This window comes from Egretta garzetta, unplaced genomic scaffold (genome assembly GCF_000687185.1).
Source record: "Egretta garzetta isolate BGI_Z169 unplaced genomic scaffold, ASM68718v1 scaffold9, whole genome shotgun sequence".
In the NCBI taxonomy this organism is placed as follows: domain Eukaryota; kingdom Metazoa; phylum Chordata; class Aves; order Pelecaniformes; family Ardeidae; genus Egretta; species Egretta garzetta.
The window spans coordinates 3059605-3079806 of NW_009260763.1; the positions used below are offsets into that span (position 1 = coordinate 3059605).

The following is a 20202-nucleotide window of genomic DNA, read 5'->3' on the forward strand; positions in this document are numbered from 1 at the left end:
TTTTTGAAATTTTTGGTGAGAATTATGTACACTTCACTAACGTGCAGGATCCTGTGACTGAAATCCTCATGTGTCCTGGTTTCGGCTGGGACAGTGTTATGTGTTATCAACATTCTTCTAGTACTAAATCCAAAACATAGCACCATACCAGCTACTAGGAAGAAAATTAACTCCATCCCAGCTGAAACCAGGACATCATGCTATGCCATGAAAATGCTATCATATTAGAAACTATTGCCTAGCTCCTAATAGACTTGTTTCTGTTGCAACCTCAACTCCATTTCTGGCAGATGTGAAGGTGCACCCAGCCTGTCATGGTTTACCATTTCTATACTTGGTTTGTGCATTCTAGAAGATATTGGTGACAGCTTCAGCCTGAATTAAGTTCTAAGCCACACTACAACCAGGGAACTCGGCATCTTTTCCTCCTCACAAGGAACACAGCTGGCTATGTGCTTTCTTCCCTGCCTTCATGCCATGTACTTCAGACTGGAAATATTCTACTGCTAATTCTCCACCTTCAGGGAATTCTAACTACTACAAGAGACAGAAAGGCACTTCCATCAGGCAAGAATCACAGAATGTGTGGGCAAGTGGCATGACAGGAAAAGTGGGTTGAGCCTGCGTGAAAAGCACAGTTAGATTTCAACACAAATTGGAGCTTTTATACGTGTGCACACATACACATACTGTTTGGAAGCCATTACAAATAACTGCTGACTTTGGAAAATAATTCTTTGTTCTGGACTCAAAGGTGAAAAATAGGTAATTCCTAGACAGCATATTTGATAGGCTCTGATTCTTTATTTCAGACAACTTGGAGTCATACACCTGGAACATGAACAGGAAGGCCAATTAGGAAAAGTAAATGTGGAACTCTTAGCTTGCTCACATTGAACTTACACTGTAGAAGCAACAGGGCTATGGAATAATGCCCTCACACCCAGCAGCAAGTCACTAAAGGACATTTTAATGATCAGTCTTTCCACAGCTCTAAAATCGAACTGTCTTCCAATTTGAACAAGAACACTACTTGATTATAAATCCATGTTGTTTAAATTTGGGCCTGGTAGATGAACATGGGGGTGGAGGAGATGAAAGACAGAAATGTGTTGACTTTCAGAGTTTCCACTAAAATAATTGTGTAATATTGTCACTACGCAAAAGACTCACAAAATCAAATGCAGGATCAGTACAGCAGTTTCCTATTAAATAGTTTAATGAATGAATGAACAATCCTCTCCTGTCAACTAATTTGCAAATTTTTGTAGGTAACCAGTGCTTTGGATTTGACACTTGTAAAGATAACTAGCTTTGGACAATGCACATTTACAATGTGTATACAGCTTTTAAGCTGCCCATTCAAACTACAACACAGCAGTTTGCATTTCCCAAATAAAATTGCTAAATTCTTTACCTGGTTGTCTTGGTCTTCAGAAAAATCTATAAGCTCATCTTCATTTAGTTTACTGCCATCAGCTGAGTCTTCACTATAGTTTAGCCTGATTTTGTGCAATCCATCTGTATCAATCACAGATAGTAGTATATTTAAACATCAAATACTACATCATCATTGAAGACCAAACTAATTTTAAATACCCCAGATTTGCTCAGGATTGCTCAAAATAACTGTGATACATCTGACATAGTATTTTATTCATGCATATGAACAAAAGTGTAGTTTCTTCTAAGTAACACAGCAGAAACTGTTCCTCATTCTGTGCAACGCCTAAAAAAATTCTAAAGACCTAGGCTAAAACCCACCACGAAATTACCCTGTAGTTCCTTGAAGCCTTTACAACAGTATAAATTGGTACTGCTACCAAAAGGGGCAGTCTTATCTGGTCCCTAATATAACCACTTATTCCCATCCGTAGCTGGTTCCTTCCATGACACCAAATACACACAGCAGACGAGACTGAGAAAGCCAGTCACAAGCTTGGTATTTTTTAACTTGAATCAGTTCCTTGATCAGATTTCGCTGTGCAGTTATAGGAAGACTTGTGCTCGTAAAAGGGAAAAAGCAGCTTGGAAACAAGCTGCTAGGGACCACAGAATGCAGGATCAGCTCTGCTGGGAGCCACAGCTTAGAAATGCTTGTGAAACATCACTGTTTGCTACTTAAAAGGACTATCTGTAAATTCATACCCTATCCCTTCTACATATTTACTCCTTCAGGAAACAGCATCAGAAGAAATAAAGAATAATGAATGTTCTAGCTATACCTGTGAAAGAAGTAGATACAGACAGCTACAGGCTCACTAGTCTTACTATACTACCATACAAGACTTCAGAACAGATTCTGAGGGGAAAAACAATAATTATGTGGAAGTAAGTGAAAAATTAGTAACTTATGCCAGCAAAACCTGAAACCTTCATAAGAAAATTTGCCCTAGAAAAAGGGCTATATATCTAAACAATCACAAAAATAAAAGCGTGGAGGACATATTACTTATCAAAGAAAACCAGCATTTCTGTAAGAACAGTAAATAGGGCAATGAACTAGCTAATGGAAAAAAAGACCTGTATTTTGAGAATACTTCAACAGAGAAGTTGAAGTAACACTTGGGAAAGAGGTTACCAACAGAGTTCCACAGGGACAAACAGGAATTAGTCTTACTCAGTATCTATGAAAAGACCTTAGCACAAGAAGTAGGCCATGTACTAATGTGACTTATTGCTGAGAGATTCCTAAAAAATAAAAATTGGTATGAAGAAGAATCACATCTGATATGAAAATTGAGCAATAAAAAGGGGATTAGTTAAGTAATAAATATATATATAGAGAGAGGATGATTTCTTCAAAGTCATTTAGGTATCAACTCCTACTGATTTTCAAGTCCAACACCAGGATTTAGTTTGAGACAAGACATCTATGTTTAGGCTTCCATGTATAGTAGACATCTAGGGTCTCACAACGTTAAGTGGCGACCATTATCAGAGCAGAGAGCTACTCAACTGAACAGCTACTCTGTGTCTGCTTTCGGGTAAGAGGAGGTGTCTTGATTTCATTGATTATACTATCAAAGAGGCACCTGCTGTCTTTTGAGATATCCTAGGATATCCAGGACATATGTATGGATTTTGCAGAGTGAAGAGTCAAGACCCACAACCTTCTGGACCAACAACTGAAGGCTAGGCAGAAAATCCAAGGCCTACATCCCCATCTTCCATCTGGTTGAAACAGAAGTTTAGACACATAGAGCATCTAAATTTAGCTGCCTAAACATATGTTTAGTGTCAATCTCAAATTGAATCTCACCCTTAAACTGTGACCCATAAGAATGTTTGCATTAACGAAAGGGTGCATCATCTGCAATAGCTGAGCAAGAGAGTCCGAATGTTTTAGTCAGCAACAGAATGACCACCAGCCACAAAAAAAAATGTCATTCTAAAAAAATCAAATGTCATAAAGTATGTCCCATCTAATTACAGACAAGTAACAGAGGCAGCAAGACACATGAGACCATATCATACAGAAGCAATATCATAAACAGTAACAGTCACAAATAAAATGAAAAATCCATTCAAACAAGAGCTGATCTACACACACCCCCAACCCATCCTCCCAAGGCCTTCTAGGAGAAATGACAATGTTATCACAAATGAATACATTTGTATTAGAAAGTAGAAGAGTATTTATACCCACGAAGATAATAGAGTTGGAATGGCCTGCAGTATACAGATTAGACTGTATGATTGATGATCTTTTCAGATCCTGTACCATAAGCTATGCAATTACTTACTATGTAAGTTAAGTCAGTAGGAATACTATCAGTGACTAAAGTAAAAGTTTTTGCATGACCAGACGTTTCGTACTCTGTGCCTCAAGGGGATTGAAACCTTGCAGTGAGCAAAGAAAACGATCTTTTCCTAATTCCTTCATCTGCCTTTAAAAGTATGTCAGCTCCTTTGTTCACCTTGGTACAAACGCTGCTCCAAATCACTGAAATCAGCCTCCACAGCAGTGATGCATGGAGAAAGCCTCTCTAAATGGTGGAGGTCATTTGAGAGAATTTTTTTTTTATTATTATTTTCTTCTGAGTCTTTTTACATACTTTCTATCAAGACATTAAGGAACTTAATGGCGTTGAAGCAAAACCTCGAATGCTAAAAGACACTGGAATTAAGGTTGTTAACACAATCTTAATTCAGGTCCCCCATGCACATACATTATGAGGATCCATGGTCAAATGCTATTCTTTCCTTAACAATTAGTCTTAAGTGATGCAAAGTGATATCTAGAAAATGATTTTGTGTGAAAGAAAGGTCGCACAACTGAAAAATTAAATTTGATTTAGAAAAACAGTGTTTTATCTCTAGCCTTATACCATAAGAGTTATGTCTACAGCCACAAAAATGCTGTATATGCAATGGCTATAAATTACTTAATTTTGCAAGCATTTAAACTTCAGCCACATACTAAACTTTCAAACTATGAAGTTTACACAATTGCAAAAGTAGAAACAGATGTGAAATCACCAGATTTTTCATTAAAATTATACATACTTTTACAATTACATACCCATAGATTGGCTAGCAGTTGTGAATTCACCCTGTATACCATTTTCATCCAGAGTCCTATGGTCAAGTTTATGGCATGCTGATTCCACAGTGTTAGGTTCTTCCACATCACTGTCTATTGGATTTAGTTTTTTGAAAGCACTTTTTCCCCTACAAGGACTTCTTCTACAACAGGAAGACTCACTGTCCTCTGTTTCAGTGTTTGGGTCAATTAAAGCTGTATTATACTTTTTGGTCAATGTCTTCTTTGCTGTGGACTTGGAAGGCGAGTTTTGTGCATCTAACTCATTTGGCAAAGGAGATGGTGTGTTGCTCTCTCCATCTGATGAGGAAGATTTTATCTGTGTGGTAGCATTTTCATGATAGTGGGGATTTGGTTCATATTTGGGTTTTTCTAAACCAGGAAAACAGATGACAGCCAAAAACCAGTGGGCACTGCAAAGGAAAAAAAACCATCAAAACCAAGCAATTACATTAATGCTCATGGTTAAACCATAAGTTGGTAAAAAACAAACAAAACATTGAGTGCATACACGCACACACACAAAAAACCCTAAACCTGTCCCCCACAGTTTTCAAAGATGGATTGTAACAGCTGTTCACTTTTCTGAGCAGTTTTTACTCAAGCCTTCACAGTCTTCTAAAGGTAAGACCACTCTATAGAAGTAGTCACTAACAAATTCATTAATATGATGCAGTTAGTTGAAAACAGGTGCTAAGTATGTCTAAATATTTACTGCCACTTGCTGATATGTTATACAGTATTTTCCTCCTTTGAATTAAAGCTTATTTCTTTTTTACCATTTTCTTTACCACTGCATGAATTTGAGATTGTAGGGTTCATGTTTTATGGCTGTATAAAGTTTTCCAGTAGTTCAGCACTAACAACACTAGTAGTCAGATCTAACGGTATAGCTGAATTGCCCATTGCCCATATTCTTCCACCTATGAGATCTTCCAGTTGTATATGACACTTCACATTTTTAAAGAAATTTTGTCAACAGTGGATTTAAAAAGGGGAGAAAAGAGTGTTTGTAATGCCATCACCAAGACTCTGTTGTCCTCTTCACCCTTCACAGAACTGACATTCTAACCCTTTCAGGATCAAAAATATTTACAGCCCCCACCAAAAAATAAGTTTTGCCCCAGTTTCCTCCTTATCTCCTTGCTTCTTCAGACTACACTGACTTGCCACTCAATCAGAAATGAAGCAGCAGCAAATTCAGGGATTGAGGTATTGCAAGTAAGTATCGACTGACCTGATTTAGAAATTTTCTGAAGATTCCCTGATTCCCTAAAGCAAATAACAAAACAGAACCTAGCTATGCAGGTAAAGCCACATTTCAATGTTTTTTTAGAAAAATGAAAAACCAGCAGCTAAAAATGCATGACATATTATAAAATTAATTAGATGATTACGAAGCCTAAATTCCATCAAAACTCAATGGTGGTTAAAGTAAGTGGATTCTGAAAGCAGCATGTGAAGTATGGAGGCATTTTGTCTTGCATGTTTCACCACACCTAGTAAATGAACGTACTAAGTATTACCAGACCCTGGAATTCATGTGTGCTCTTTTAATAGAGGCTTTAGGTATCAATTATGTAAATAGACCAGCAAATTAACCTTGATCTAAAAAGAAAACAGCTTGTAACTTTTAAAAGAACAACCTATTTCCATTGGAGACTTGCACAAGAAAAACTGTACTGCCAAAGGACACTGATGCAGTCGTAATTCAATCAGCCATACTGTTCTGAAGTTAATTCTCCCCTAGATTCAATCCTGCCCACCTCCAGTTACTGCAGTTTGACAACTGGTTAGTTCATGCATGAGCCCACATTCCCTAAACTAGTGGTTACGGGATAGTCTGGAAGGACTTTCTAGAAGTAGATACTGAAGTCCAGCAACTCCAAAGGAGTAATTTCTAGCATGTGCTCTTAAACCAGATGCCAGAATAAATAGCTGTGTACTAAAAGAAAAAAAAAAAGCATCATTCTAGGCAGCATGGGAAGTATTACCAGGAGCAACCATTACCAGCATTCCCATAACACCAGAGACACTCTTAAGTTTTCTCAAATCCTAGAATAACTTGTTTCACATACCATTTAATTCAAGCCGCAAAGAAGCAAAAGAAATTCTAAGATTGGTCCTTAACCAGACTGTTTTTGCCACAGATTAAGGTTTGAGACCTTTTATAAACAGTAATGAATGCAGATCTTTCACTGGAACCAAAGAAGCTCTTCTGTACCATTGATCTGCTATTATATCACAGAGAAAGTTCTGTTTACAAGGACGAATTACCAGCATCAAACCACGTGGCAAATTCCTGAAAAATACCTGCAGTGCTGCAGTGCGTCAAGTTGCAAACACTGGGAGCGTCTAGACACCTCAAGGCTGTATGCGAGTTCTATGATCACAGTCTATGAAGACAAGGAATAAACTGATAGAAAAGAAATGGGTAATGAAAGCCTTACTACACTATATTAAGTTACACACACAGATGTCCAGGCAAAGGCATGCTGAAAAAATTCTGAAAACCAGGTTCTCCAAAACCCACACAGAATGGCACGTATTTTGCTCTCTATACACCACAGGCATTATCTGGCTCTCCCTCCTCGCCTTCTGTGCTCCTACTGTTTTCACTAATCCCCTGAAGTTATGAGGCAATGCCCGATTACAAACAAAAGCCCCTGTGACAGCTAAACGCCAAGTAGTTGGAAGTTATATTCTACTGAACATACAGCATCTAAACATCTCCATTCTTGTCAACACAAAGTGTGACAGTCCTCAGTTTGCAAGTGAGGAACAGGAGCATGTGGGAATTTGGGGAAATTACATAACACAAAAGAAGTCGCACAAGGGAGTTTCTTAAAAAGCTTCAACTTAGTACAGATGTTAGGTCCCAGTCCACAGCCTTCACCGTAAGACTTGCATACCTGAAAGACTCACTGCAGATTAAGAAGCCAACTAATATACAAATCAGCACCACAAATATATAAAGATTTTGTATTTGGCACAAAAGCAAGGTTTCACAGTCCTATTAACAGACAAAGTCCAGGAGCTATATGTCTTATTATATACACAGCTACAGAACACTACCTGAGGCTGTCACTTACACAAACAGGATGTATGCTGTACTTGCTAACCAGATCAGAAATTCCTTAGGTTAGTATTTAGCCCTTAAGAAACAAAATCAGTGCCGATACTTACATTGCCTCATTTGTCAGCAGTATGTTTAGTTCTAAAAATAAAACTTTCTGGTTCTATATCAGAGAAGCTAAGAAGCACTAAGGTGGTAGTGAACTTAATGAAAATAAAACAGCATTTATGAGTTAGTTCAATATAAAGACAAGAGCTACATATCAAAGTAAGAGAGAGACTTGCAGTAAGGTAACAAGCAAACCTCAAACATTTTTGACTGAAAAGAAGTAAGTTAAGACAACTGCAGTTCTCTGCTCTTGACCCATTCTGAAACACAAGAACATATGGAAAAGAGCAGTCAAATATATAGTAACCTGGTCAAACCTGCTGTTCTTCTGTGTCATGGCAATATAAGGAAGGAGGAGACACTTTGCAAGTGACAGCTCTGCTACTAGGGTAGAGGCCTAAAAGCCTTCATACTTGCTGTTTTTTGTGGCTTTCCCCAGGTAGCTCCCCAACCTCCTCTCTGTCCTGCGATACCAATTACTCATCATAATGGGAGTATTTAATTGCTGAGTCACTGATTCTTTCCTAAATATGTTAGCATCTTCCCCCAAAAAGTTCAGCTTTTTGTTCCTCAAAACTGAGCATTGGGTTTTGTGGGATGGGGAAAGTGACATGTTTGAGGGGAGACAGAATAGCAAGGTGCATCCAAGAAAAAAACTAGCAGCTAACACAATAAATTTTAAAAAAAGAAATATGGAAGATCTAACTTACACTTCTTTTGCCAGAAGGCAGGTCAAAAACAGCAATAAAAACCAAACCTGCTCCCCCACCCCTCCTGTCAAGCCACCACTTTCTCATCTCTTTGGATACTTCTTTTTTCTGCTCCGCAATGTTCTCACTGTACGTATCAGGAACCCATTTTTGCAATAGAATGTCCTATTGTCACCACAAGTTTCAGTTCACAGTGAAGGACAGTTCCAAAAAGCGTGAACAGGATCATTTCCAGATGAAAGATGCACACCAAGAGTATACTTTTCATGCTCTCATCATTACTGGATGAATCCATGAGACCAAGCTAGTCCAAAGCAAAATCTCCAACCCACACATGTAGTAAACATCATGCCTTCAGTACAAACTGTTTTGTTCTGCAAATTCACTCCTACTGAGCTGCACTACTTGCTAAGGTAGACATTGCTTTAGTTGCTTAACAGTAAATGAAAAAGACAGTGAAAACTACTCTGTGGTAAGTTACTAGCAACTAACTAATTCTTGTAAAACCACAGAACTCTTTCTTTTCATTTTCAGGTGACTTCTAAGTCACATTGTCTGGTATTTGCAGCATAATCAGTCTCATTTCTCCTATGCATAACCAATGTGGATGTATGAATGACAGGACAGAGGATGGTGAGAAACAAGCTCTAAGGCAACTAAAATTTAAGTGACAGACACTTCAAAGTTCTGGTACCTAAAGTTCTGGGGGACAGGAATGGCAACGATGATGTCTGCAGTGGAGAGGAGGAATCTCTTACACCTGAGTCATTTTCATCACCTAAGGACTGGCTGTCTTCCCATGGCTGTACAGACATGATACTATCTCTAAAGTCAGTGCTGTGAACAGCTTTCTTGGGGATTTACTCAGGACTTTATAACAAAGACAGAGCTATGGTCAGTTACATCATAACTGCCTCTCTACAGCTAGACTCAGAATTCAGCTGGAAAGGAGGTGGGGGGGGAAAAAAAAACGATTCAGAAATTCTCCTCACGCTGCACAATGGCACGGTATCAAGATAAATTTCTCTGAAGCGCTTTTAAGTAAAAAAAAAAAAAAAATCTGTTATTTGAATTCTCAAAAGATCATTTAGATATACCTATGATAAGTCAGTTAAAAATCTCCTCTCTCTGTCCTTACTTGATTTATGCTTTTATTGTATATTTTTAAAATGGAGTAGTTTAACTTTCCTAAACATTTTGGCTTAAGGATTGCTCAGATTCTTTTTGTGAAATTTAGAAACGTGTTTGTGACAACTTGCTCTGACCTTAAGGAAAGCAAGCATCACTAAAGTCCTTAAGAACCATTAAAATGCTAAGAGTCTGCTTCCTGACCCAAGAAATGTATCAGGACAAAAGATTATAAAGAAAAAGAATAAAGGTCCCAACACGTGGCAGTAGATATTTTCAATTGCATTTTCTTCCAATACGGTTTTATTGTAACTAAAGGATGATCTCACCTATGTCAGAAAAACCTCATTAAAAGGACTAAAAAAGGTAAATACAGAAGTTACCAATGACAACAGCTTAGAAGAAGGAACTCCAGAGAATCAGGTAAAACCTAGAAAAAGTATCCAGAAAAGTTAATTTTTGCTCAGTCTTTGTATTGTCTGATCCTTCTTTTACACAACAGTGCACCTAAATGTCTTACATTACTATTCTGTTCTTATCACCTGGAAAAAGATGTTTATTCTCTTAATTTTTAACTTCACACTACAATATGACTTTAGAATTATGAAGCTTCAGCCTTTACCAAATGCGATAAAGAGGCATGTTTACTTACGCTTCATTAAGGGGAACAAAAATGAAATCTTTCTCAAAAATGTCAACATGCCGTGTCCATGTTTTCACTCGCCCATGTCGTTTTTGTTGTATTCTGCAAGAAGAAACCAACACATGATTTGTAGGGTGGCTTATTTTAATTGAAAGACTACTTTTCCAGGTATTTTCACCTTAACAGCTTAAGATTTTCAAGGCATATTCTATGTTTGGTTTAGGTCTGAATGCTTCCTAGTGTCCTGCTGGTATCATAGTATTGTCTGTAAGGATTTTATCTCTGTAAAGCATCTGTTCTTGTAGTCTTCACTGTACTTAGTAAAACTGACTTATCAACAGACTTACGAAAGGTTTGAAGTTTCATGAATATTTCTTCTTTCTCTTTGATTAAGGCGTTTATAGAAGAATGAACTGAACACATGTATTCGATCAGCATCTTCTTTTTTCAGTTTTTCAAGTACCAAATACCTAATTAGTTAAAAAAAAAAAAAAAAGAAAAATTCAGGGAAGTGTTAACTCAAAGTATTCATCACCAAAGTAAAAAGGGCTGCCAACAGTGCTACCTCCCCACCAAATTGTTGCAGACTATCACAAAATAGCTGTAAGATTATTAGAGCTGACTAACCGCAGGAACTCATTAATGCAATATCTGTGTCAATATTTCAAGGTATTATGTACTCTGCTCAATCAACAAGTTGTTCTGCTGCTGTTGTATTTATTTTTATATCATGGCAGGAAAACAAATTCTCAATGAGTTTGTTACATATGACCTATCTAAGAAAGACCCATATTTTGTAACTGAGCCCCTAAATCTCCAAACGCTCCCAGAGTGATGCACTAATTTTCTTTTCACCTCTAAAATATTTTAATAGACTGAAAGTTTTACACACGCACCTTATGGGTAGCATAAACACAGCAGGATGTAACAACTTAATATGCTTCAAAACATCTGTGGCATCAGGGACACCAAAAAATTAATTTATGTATTATGTTAAGTCAAAACAAATGAAATTCCAGGGAACACAAATACTCTGGAAAAAACAACTGAACTTAAAAAGCCCCCCTTTTTTTTTTCTTGCAGTTAAAATTCCTCTTCTGATGCTAAGAAATTTTCAAGAACCTTTTTTCCAAGTGAGAACAATGTCACTGTCAAGCAGGATAGGAGAGGAACAAAAATTTCTTGCAAAAATACAAAACCAGCTTTAAAATTAGACATATACATAGTTGGAAACAAAGTGTAATCAAATGACCTATGAATTTTTAATGTCAGAACTTTTCAAGTACCAAAGTAAAAGATGACTAAAAATTGATATGAAATAAAACTTACTTTAAATAAAAATCAATAATAACATCATTCAAAAATTCTCCTTCATTTAGACAATGGAGGTCTTCATTGGTCACAGAAATACCACCTTTAGCTGGAGGAGGTGGATAAACTATCAACCTGAAAAGAAAAATACATTCAATAATAAATACAAAAAGCCAAAGAGCCTCAGAGAATTGTTACAGGTCAAAAATAAGTATCTTACTTTTCTATAGGACCAATAAATACTGTATGTGGTTCTCCAATCTCTTCATCATCATCAAAATATGGTAACTGTTTATTTCGCTGCTGCATTTTGGACTCAGAAGCAACCTTAAAAGAATAAAGGCAATATTAATTTGCACACTGTGCTCAACTTTACCAAAAGGGTAATAAAGCTGTGTGAAATCCAGTGGTGTAATATCCATTGCTTTAGAGAAGGACTTCAAGTTTGTTTTTTTCCTTTCCTAGTTCATTTATTACACCTAGGTCTGTACTCATTTCTTGCAGAGTCACAAAACTTTCAAATTCTTTAAGAGGAAGTTTTGTTTAAAGAAAGAATTAAGTTTAGCTACAACACTGTAACTTAGTTTCTTGCTTGAAATATTAAAATTTTACTAATAAATGAATTTGGAAACAAATATATTCTCTAATTACAGTACAAATGTCTTGTCCCTTAAAAATTTTTAAGTTACAACATTATTTGTGGACCATTGCACAACCTTATGATCAAACTAAACACTAAAAAGTACTGTGAATACACAGACTATTTCCCATAGTCTCATAGCCCACCATGGACCAGTCTGGGAATCCTCATATGAAAGCTAGCAGAAGTTGTTGGGATTTTTTTTGGTCTAGTGCACACTATCTTTAGTGTATTTGTAACCCAAATAATATAACAACTTTGTTCTAAAACAAAAACATAATTACATTTTTAATTTTGTTTTCTCTGTGAGATGGGCTTCCTTTGGAATTGTCTTCCAAGCACTTAGTAAATGCAACAAGCCTGCCATTGGCCTCTTCAAAGGAAATTTTCACAAAGAAGTCAGAAATATTATTTCTAATACCAATGTCAGTAATAATTTTTTCAAATATTGAGTTTGCATGAGGATCAAGACCAGTTTCAAAAATCAAAATTATGTACTGTTCTTCTTGACCTACAAAAAAGCAGAGATAAAATTATTCATTTAGAAACAAAATAAAATATGTCACAATTATAAACAGATTTCAAAGAATTGCAGGCCAACACGTCACACTGCTGACAATACATACAAGCAGTAATAGACATGTACGCAGACAGACTGAAGGATTAACTGCCAAAATATTCCGCCTACATTTGCAAAAAGAGTGCACTCAAGTTCTGCCTTAATCTAGAAATGTTAATTATTACACCTGATAAAAATTTTAAAAGACACTGAATGCAAAGCCAAAACATATTTTGAAATAACAGCTTCTCTGCTTACTGACAGTAAGACTGTAATCAATACTTTCTCTTTCTTATTACAGTTCCTATCCTATTGTTTCAATACAATTCCATAAATTATTCCATAAATAATTTCCTCTTTATATGGGGAAACACCATGACCTAATTTCTCTCGGGTCAACACTGAGAAGTCTAGAGCAGCTCTCTCAAAAATCAATGAAGATACAGCCACCTGTGGAAACTTATTAGGAAAGAACTCCATTAAGAATGTAGGTGGGGCCTTTGGGGTCTCTCAATGTTTATTATAAAAATGGCCTTCATCTACTTAAACCCTTCAACATCTACACGGTATTATTATATTTTAAAATATAAATTTATTATTATATTTTAAAAGATTTCATCCTTGTTTTCTCCTATTTTCAAATAGATTTGATTGTAAAAGGGGAAGGGGGGGGGAAGGGAGAAATAAGACAACATATACTAAATTAAAGAAAAAACAGTGTATGAAACCCCATGATTCAGGTAGATTCACATATGGTCTGTCCTAATCTTAGAAGGCTACACTATAAAACATTACTGTTTTTTGAAAATTTTATATATTAAAGTCACTACATAACATAAGCCCAGAGGTCCCCAGCCTTTTGGCTAAACCAGTCTATAAGAATCACTTTTATGTGCATTGGCATCTATATTTCAGCTTTTTCAGGCAATAGAGATTCTCAGAAAACAGTGACAGGTTGAAGAAACTACCACTTTAACCTGGGGTAGCTAAAAAGTAGGATGCAAAACTTAAACCACTGCTCAGAAACTAAACTAAATAGAACACTGAGGGTAAAAAAAGTACATTTTTGAGACAACTGTTTCCAGACTTAAATGGAAAATAAGCATGATGCTTTTTGAAAAAGTAGATATAAACTGTATACCACATATTAAAAGCACAAAGTTCTAACACAACAACTCTTACTGATTCTAGGCACGTGTTGTTGGGTATGTAAGTACAAAAACCTGTAATGGCAGCTTCACAAAAGAAACAGTTATTTTTCTCTGATCAGATTTCTGTTACCATAGAAACAGAAATCTCTTAAGGATCTCTGATTCACTGGGAACCAGTTTTCATTTCTAAAAAGTATGCATCTGAACAAGGAAAGGAATTTGAAATGTCACAGTAATCAAAATCTTCATCTCCTTACACAGGTAAAGGGATCTCACCACCTAGAAAAGCAAAGCCCTTCTTTTCAGCTCCTGTAACATAAGCAAACCAAAACCTCTCTGCCCCTGGTGAACATTTTGTGATCAGAATCTGTCAGGCATTCTCTCATGCTTACTCTTGCTAGCCCTAATAAATCTTGTATTTCTTTTGGTACAGTGGCTTAGCTTCAACAGGTCGGCCTGCACCTCTACCAAAAGCTGGAGAATGTGAGTCAGACTGATCAGCTATTGTATAAATACCAACTCACATCATCTGAAAAATAAAAAAAAAAAAAGCACTAAATTGCACTAAAAATAATTATTTAGGCCGTCAGACACAGGAATCGGATTCAGGCTGCAAATCCCAGTCTCACGTAGCTAGCTAACTCAGAGTTGCAGGCACCTGTTTTTCTATTTCAGACACATATAACCATTTCTTTTTGGTTACTCTTAACTCGGCATGCTAACTTTTGAAAAATAATTCTTCAGCAGCATATTTCCCAATTCACCGCACACAGAATTTAGTGTCTAACTGGGTTTTGGGTGTTCCTATTCTGGGAACTAACCATCTATGTGCAATTGCTTACACAGCTATGGGTTCAGGCTTAAAGTAATTTCATTCCTCACAAAGCAAATAGCAACTGTGTTATCACAAAGTCCTCATAAGTACAATAAAGCAGTTGGGTGTAAACCTAGCTCAGAGCCACTACCTCAGAGGGAAAAGCTGCGGGGGGGAAAGGCTGAGAGATGTGGAAAGGGAAGGATTTCTTACCCAGACAACTCAGGAAGCTTTTCCTTTTTTCACCTGTGAACGCCTGTGTTCGCCTGGGGTGCAATGCCTGCTCCCAGGATTGTCTCTAGCTCCCCCGCACCCTCTCCAATTACTGTTGTAATTATACTATTCCTTACAGCTCATACTATTTATAGGAGGCGGATGAGGTTATTATAACAGTTGGAATATATATGTGTATATATAATAATGCATTGGAAGTACACAATTCTGTGATCGTTGAAAGTGTTCTTCCTTCGTTTGAATGCATCACACATCTATGAAGCTGAGTACAAGTATAAATAACCACAAAATTTAACCTGAAGAAAAGCCTATTTAAGGGGAAGAGGACTCTATGTTAATTTAAAAAATAGCGTGCACATTAAGGTGCTAGATCCTTGAAGAAAACTATGTTGAAATTAAGTTTAAGATACATAAAGACAATCCACCTGTTTTCCAAGCAGATATTTGACTATATCACATCACTGCAAGCATATGGGAAAAAAGAAAAAAAACAAGCCAACACACACACCAGTTTCTACCGAAACTAAGGCCTGTAAGCAAAACAGCCCAGAAAGGAGAAGTAAGTATAACAAAAGTTGCCATATAAATAGAAAGGCCCCTGTACAAAAGCTAAACAAACCACCTTGCTTTCTTTCATTCAGTACAAATATTAGTGAAAAAAGTTACACTAAACTGACTAGATGTTGTAACTAGCACATGTCTGGATAAACAGAAGACTACCGTTTTGCCAAGCTGTTCTACTGTACTCCTCATCAGCCAGGAAAGGCGATTGTGCCTGGGAAAACACTACACCTGCCTCAGTCAGCAATGCCAGTTTTATTCTTTAGTGCAGTCAGTCATGATCCAAAACATTAAAACACAATTTAAAGTGAAATAGTAGACTAAAATTGTTTTACTTACTGTCTCCTTTACATTCGTACCAGACATTATCTTTACTCATTTTCAGTTGGTCTCTCAGGCTACTACAGGTTGATGGTATCGTTTGTAGGAAAACTACTGGTAATTTTCGGACACTACACCATTCACATTTGGTAAGTTCTGAAGTTTTCAGGTTAATCTCTCGGATATCGCTTTCTGAGTCTAGAAGAAAATAATGACATTATGTTAAATTATAGTAAAAATATGTTTACTATTTACCTTTACAATTTCCCCCTTGATTTTAACAAGAAATCACTGTGTGCTCATTGACTTTTAAGAAAGCTTTTAAAAGTTTAAAACTACTGCATATCCAGGAAGTGATCTATGTTAGTATTTTAAAAGATGAACTGAACTCCACTGTCACCTTTCAGGAAAGTAATCAGAAACAAACTATTTTCTTCTCACCAACTTTAATCTAGTTTTTATTCCACAGAGAAAACAGCATTTCCAGTGACAATTTAAATTTACAACTATTGCTATGACACATTTTACAATAGGCTTGTAAAACCTGCTTTGTAGATTTGTCTTTGACCAAGTTCCCTTATGAAAAAGAACTTTAAAATGAAGAGGAGAATAAACGCATGCAGAGAAACGATCTGACTGCCTGAGGAAAATAAGGCACTGCTCTCATTTACTACCAGAGAGAAATGTCAGCAACATGGTAAATTTTTAACACTACATCTGATGCTGCTGGTGCCAATGTTGAGTAATTTACAGGTTTTATTGAATTATAAAAATCGAAGGACAAATATGTGAAGTCAATGTTCTTCGAATTTGATGAAAAGCACAAAAGTTCAATGCCAGCAATTATTTCTACCACATGTTTGATGGCAGCCTCCACCAGAAAAACTATTATCCCCTTACATAGGGGACAAAACATAGACAGGATAGAAAGAGAAATGGAGCCAACATAAAGTCCTTCTAATAAATAAAAATCAATGCATGAAGTCTGTCGTCTCCTCCTTTCCCTGTAAAAGGGAGGAGACGCTGCAGGGAATTCCTGAAAAGACTAAGGCCTTTCTTAAGTTAAATTCCGGTAAATATTTAATGACCAGACAGATGGTGAGTAAAATTAGTAAAATGGTTACCAAATAAAGAGCTTAATTTGCATCACCCTGAACATAATTGCATAAAACCATATGATGGGGGGAAAAAAAAAAAACCGTAAAAGACATACCATTACTTTCTACCTTACTAGTATTAGTTGTTAGAGGTTCTTATTAGTGGAGAGAATGCTTTTCCTCCCCCAACTGTTTCCCTTCCCTTGGCATTTAGCAACTAATGTCCAGCAGCAGCCCTCTACATCCTCCCTTCTTGTTGGCAACTGAATTCACACCCCTCTGCCTGCCAGAAAGGAGTCTGCTGCTCATAAAGACAGGGCAAACAGTTATACAAAGCAAAGCATCCACTGGCTGCAGACTGCAAGTGGTGGCCACCCCAGCTTCTGCAGAGCAAAGCAGCTCTCCTTTTCTTCTAAACCCCCAATATCCCTGCCCCCCTAGCTGGGGAAGAAGCAGCCCAGCTCTGAGTCAGGCTGCAGCAACAACATGATTCCTTCAAGGCAACTGGGTAGCATTCGTGGCTCAGAACTGTAGCTGCCATCTCATCAGGAAAAGAGCAGCAGAAGTATATGCTACATGGATCTAACTAGCCCATCTCTTTGCACTGATTCTTCTTTATCTCCCTAGGGACTTACATAGGAAAAAATGAAGCTAGTAACGAAATTAATGTTTATTGATGACTTGTAGAGTCTTCTCTCCTTTGTGTTTAAAACAAACAACAAAACCACTTTCCAAGACTAGGCTGTAGTACCACAGCCTCTACAGTAATACTTCAGTTTCCTCCTTCCTAAATGTACATTTTCCTTAATTCGTTTCACCTAACTTCCCACTTTCAGAGGCAGGCTGCAAAAACAACAATCCCAACTTAAAACCGGATTCAACCCATTTAACTGAGGCATACAGGTCCTTCTAACAGCATCTAGATAGAAGGCCCTTGCCAAAATATGAGCTAGTTGGTCTTTGGAGAAAACTCTGAATCTTTATAACTGTGTTTGCACTGAGGTGAAGCATACTGAATTTCATGTGAGAGGAAGACTTGTCTACTCTTCAGATGAAAATTCAAATCATATTCATTCTTTTGCATTAAGACAGGCATCTTATAATACATTTCACCATTAACGCCTTAACCTGTGAACAATATTTCCTGTAACACTGACATAAGACAGACAATAGGACTTATCTATTAAAGACAATGCCAATAGTTTTTTATGCATTAGAAACAGAAAGCTGTTTCCTTGAAACACCAGTTGGGAGTTGCAGAAAACTGACAAGGGGTGTGGAAAGAATTTTGAGAACTCAACATATACATGCAAAAATAAGCTCAAGGCAGGACAGTACTGCTGTTTCTACAACTATTCAAAGCATGACCACTGTAATCAATCTAAAGGAAAAAAATATTAGGTGTCTTTTTTTTCAAGAACCTTACTTATATTAAAACAAATCATGCTCTGATTATTAAGTTAATAGAAATGGAGCTAGCTGGAATACACCCATCTTCCTCCAGACTGAAAACTCAAAAAAATGAAATGGAAAAGTGCTAAATGCTCCACCAAACACAACATTTAATGAGTCACCATTTTTATGCTATTGAGGGATCAAGTCCCATGGAAATTTTACCATGCAGCTGTTTTGACTAGACATTGATAGACATTTTCTACAAATTTTACTATGTATTTTCGTGGTTTTTTTTAAATGCATTTAATGCATGAAAACTGGTAGTTTCTATGCATCTAAATCGTAAATGCAACAGAAATTTAAATACTTGACTGAGCAAAGGCTGTGCTTATCTTTACAGCTTGTGAGACACCTTTTTGCATATAATAATGACAAAATACAATAGGTCTCTTTTACAAATAACAAAAGGCAAAATGCGATAGGACTGCATCTTCATGGAAACTTAAGATTAACAAAAGGAGGCAAAACTTCTCAGACCCAAACCAAAACTCTACAAAAGAAAACAAAGGAAATAGAGCAATAGTTGTAAGCTCACCATTTCCTAAATTATGTCACTGTATTTCTTTCAATGACATGAAATATACAACCTATAGGCTAGAGACAAAAAAAAAATGTAAAGGGAGATACAAACAGGAAAGGTCTAAGACACCTGCGTGGTTTTTACTCTCTACTTATGCATCTGAAATAAAAGAACTAGTAAAGTGTTAAAAAGGTAACATGTTTTACAGGAGGCTGCTATTGTCTATTGATTTTTGTTAATCATTTTGAAGACAATCTTTGCCAGACATCACGAGAATATCCACAGCTCTTCAACTACAATGGAGGGGAACAACTAATGACCCAGTTGCACGCACACCACAAATTGCTAATTCCTGCTATCTCTGAGTTTTCTTTCTGTTAGTAGAAGGAAGAGGTAATGCAAAAGCATTTTGTTTTTTATTCATCAGGCAATTGAGGTCAAATTTATACTCTCAATTCTTTTTTCCTTTCATCTGACTACAGGCACCCAGTACAATTTATTACATACATAATAAAACCAGAAACGACATTTCATTATGATTCACCTGTTAATTCCTCTGGCAAAGTTACTTCATTCAAATATATAGAGAGTATTAACATAAAATGAAAGATGTACTCACCTTCTTGACTTTCTAGGCGTATTTTGATATAATCCAGGCAGAACTGTGGAAGACAACACAATAATAAGTCTTCACTTCTCCAAACTAAAATTGACTTAATGTCTTTTAACTGTTAGTAAAATTTCGGTTGACTAAGTACTTGGCTAATGAAAATTTTAAAATAAAAATGTAAGTTTTTTTAAAAAACAAAGTGTACATTTTAGCACAACTCAAGGAAGCAAGTATATTCTTTACTATCCAGTGTGTCTTTCAGTCATATTGACTGTTGAAACTTATGATCTCTCTTAAGTACTCTGTTTTCAAAAAGGTTTAAAATACTCTGAAAAATATCACAAATTATAGGGAGAAAAAAAAAAATCTTCAAAAGCGGTCATCTATCAGTATTTAAGCAAATCAAACAACAGTGTTTTGCAAAGAGGTGGAAAGAACAAGTAACACCTCTCTCTGCTGTTTATGTGGTTACCCTGGCAAGATGTATACATTTTATCTGGCTTACTGCATACAACTAACATTCAATGTCTCTTTGAAAGTCTCCATGTAACTTAGAAGGGTAACAAAAAAAATATTGTTCTATAGAAGCAAAATTATTCACCTGCAGGTATGCTTCTTCCTCCCACCTACCAATATTCATTTTTTGTAATTGTTGCTTTCAATTTTCTTAGCAAATGCACGCTAATCCTTAGTCCAGCCCCCTCACCCCCCTAACCCC

General features: G+C 36.5%; 1 protein-coding gene across 1 annotated transcript in view; it reads right to left on the bottom strand.

Annotated features, from left to right (window-relative positions):
* SENP6 (SUMO specific peptidase 6) overlaps positions 1-20202 on the bottom strand; it is a gene marked incomplete at its 5' end in the record, with an annotated part of 65004 nt that overhangs the window by 8842 nt on the left and 35960 nt on the right. Inside the window, 9 exons of the mRNA XM_009646081.2 lie at positions 1418-1521; positions 4526-4959; positions 10221-10313; positions 10559-10681; positions 11541-11657; positions 11743-11849; positions 12447-12673; positions 15821-16000; positions 19494-19536. Of these exons, the coding sequence (XP_009644376.2) occupies positions 1418-1521; positions 4526-4959; positions 10221-10313; positions 10559-10681; positions 11541-11657; positions 11743-11849; positions 12447-12673; positions 15821-16000; positions 19494-19536 (1428 nt within the window). The remainder of the gene's footprint in view (positions 1-1417; positions 1522-4525; positions 4960-10220; positions 10314-10558; positions 10682-11540; positions 11658-11742; positions 11850-12446; positions 12674-15820; positions 16001-19493; positions 19537-20202) is intronic.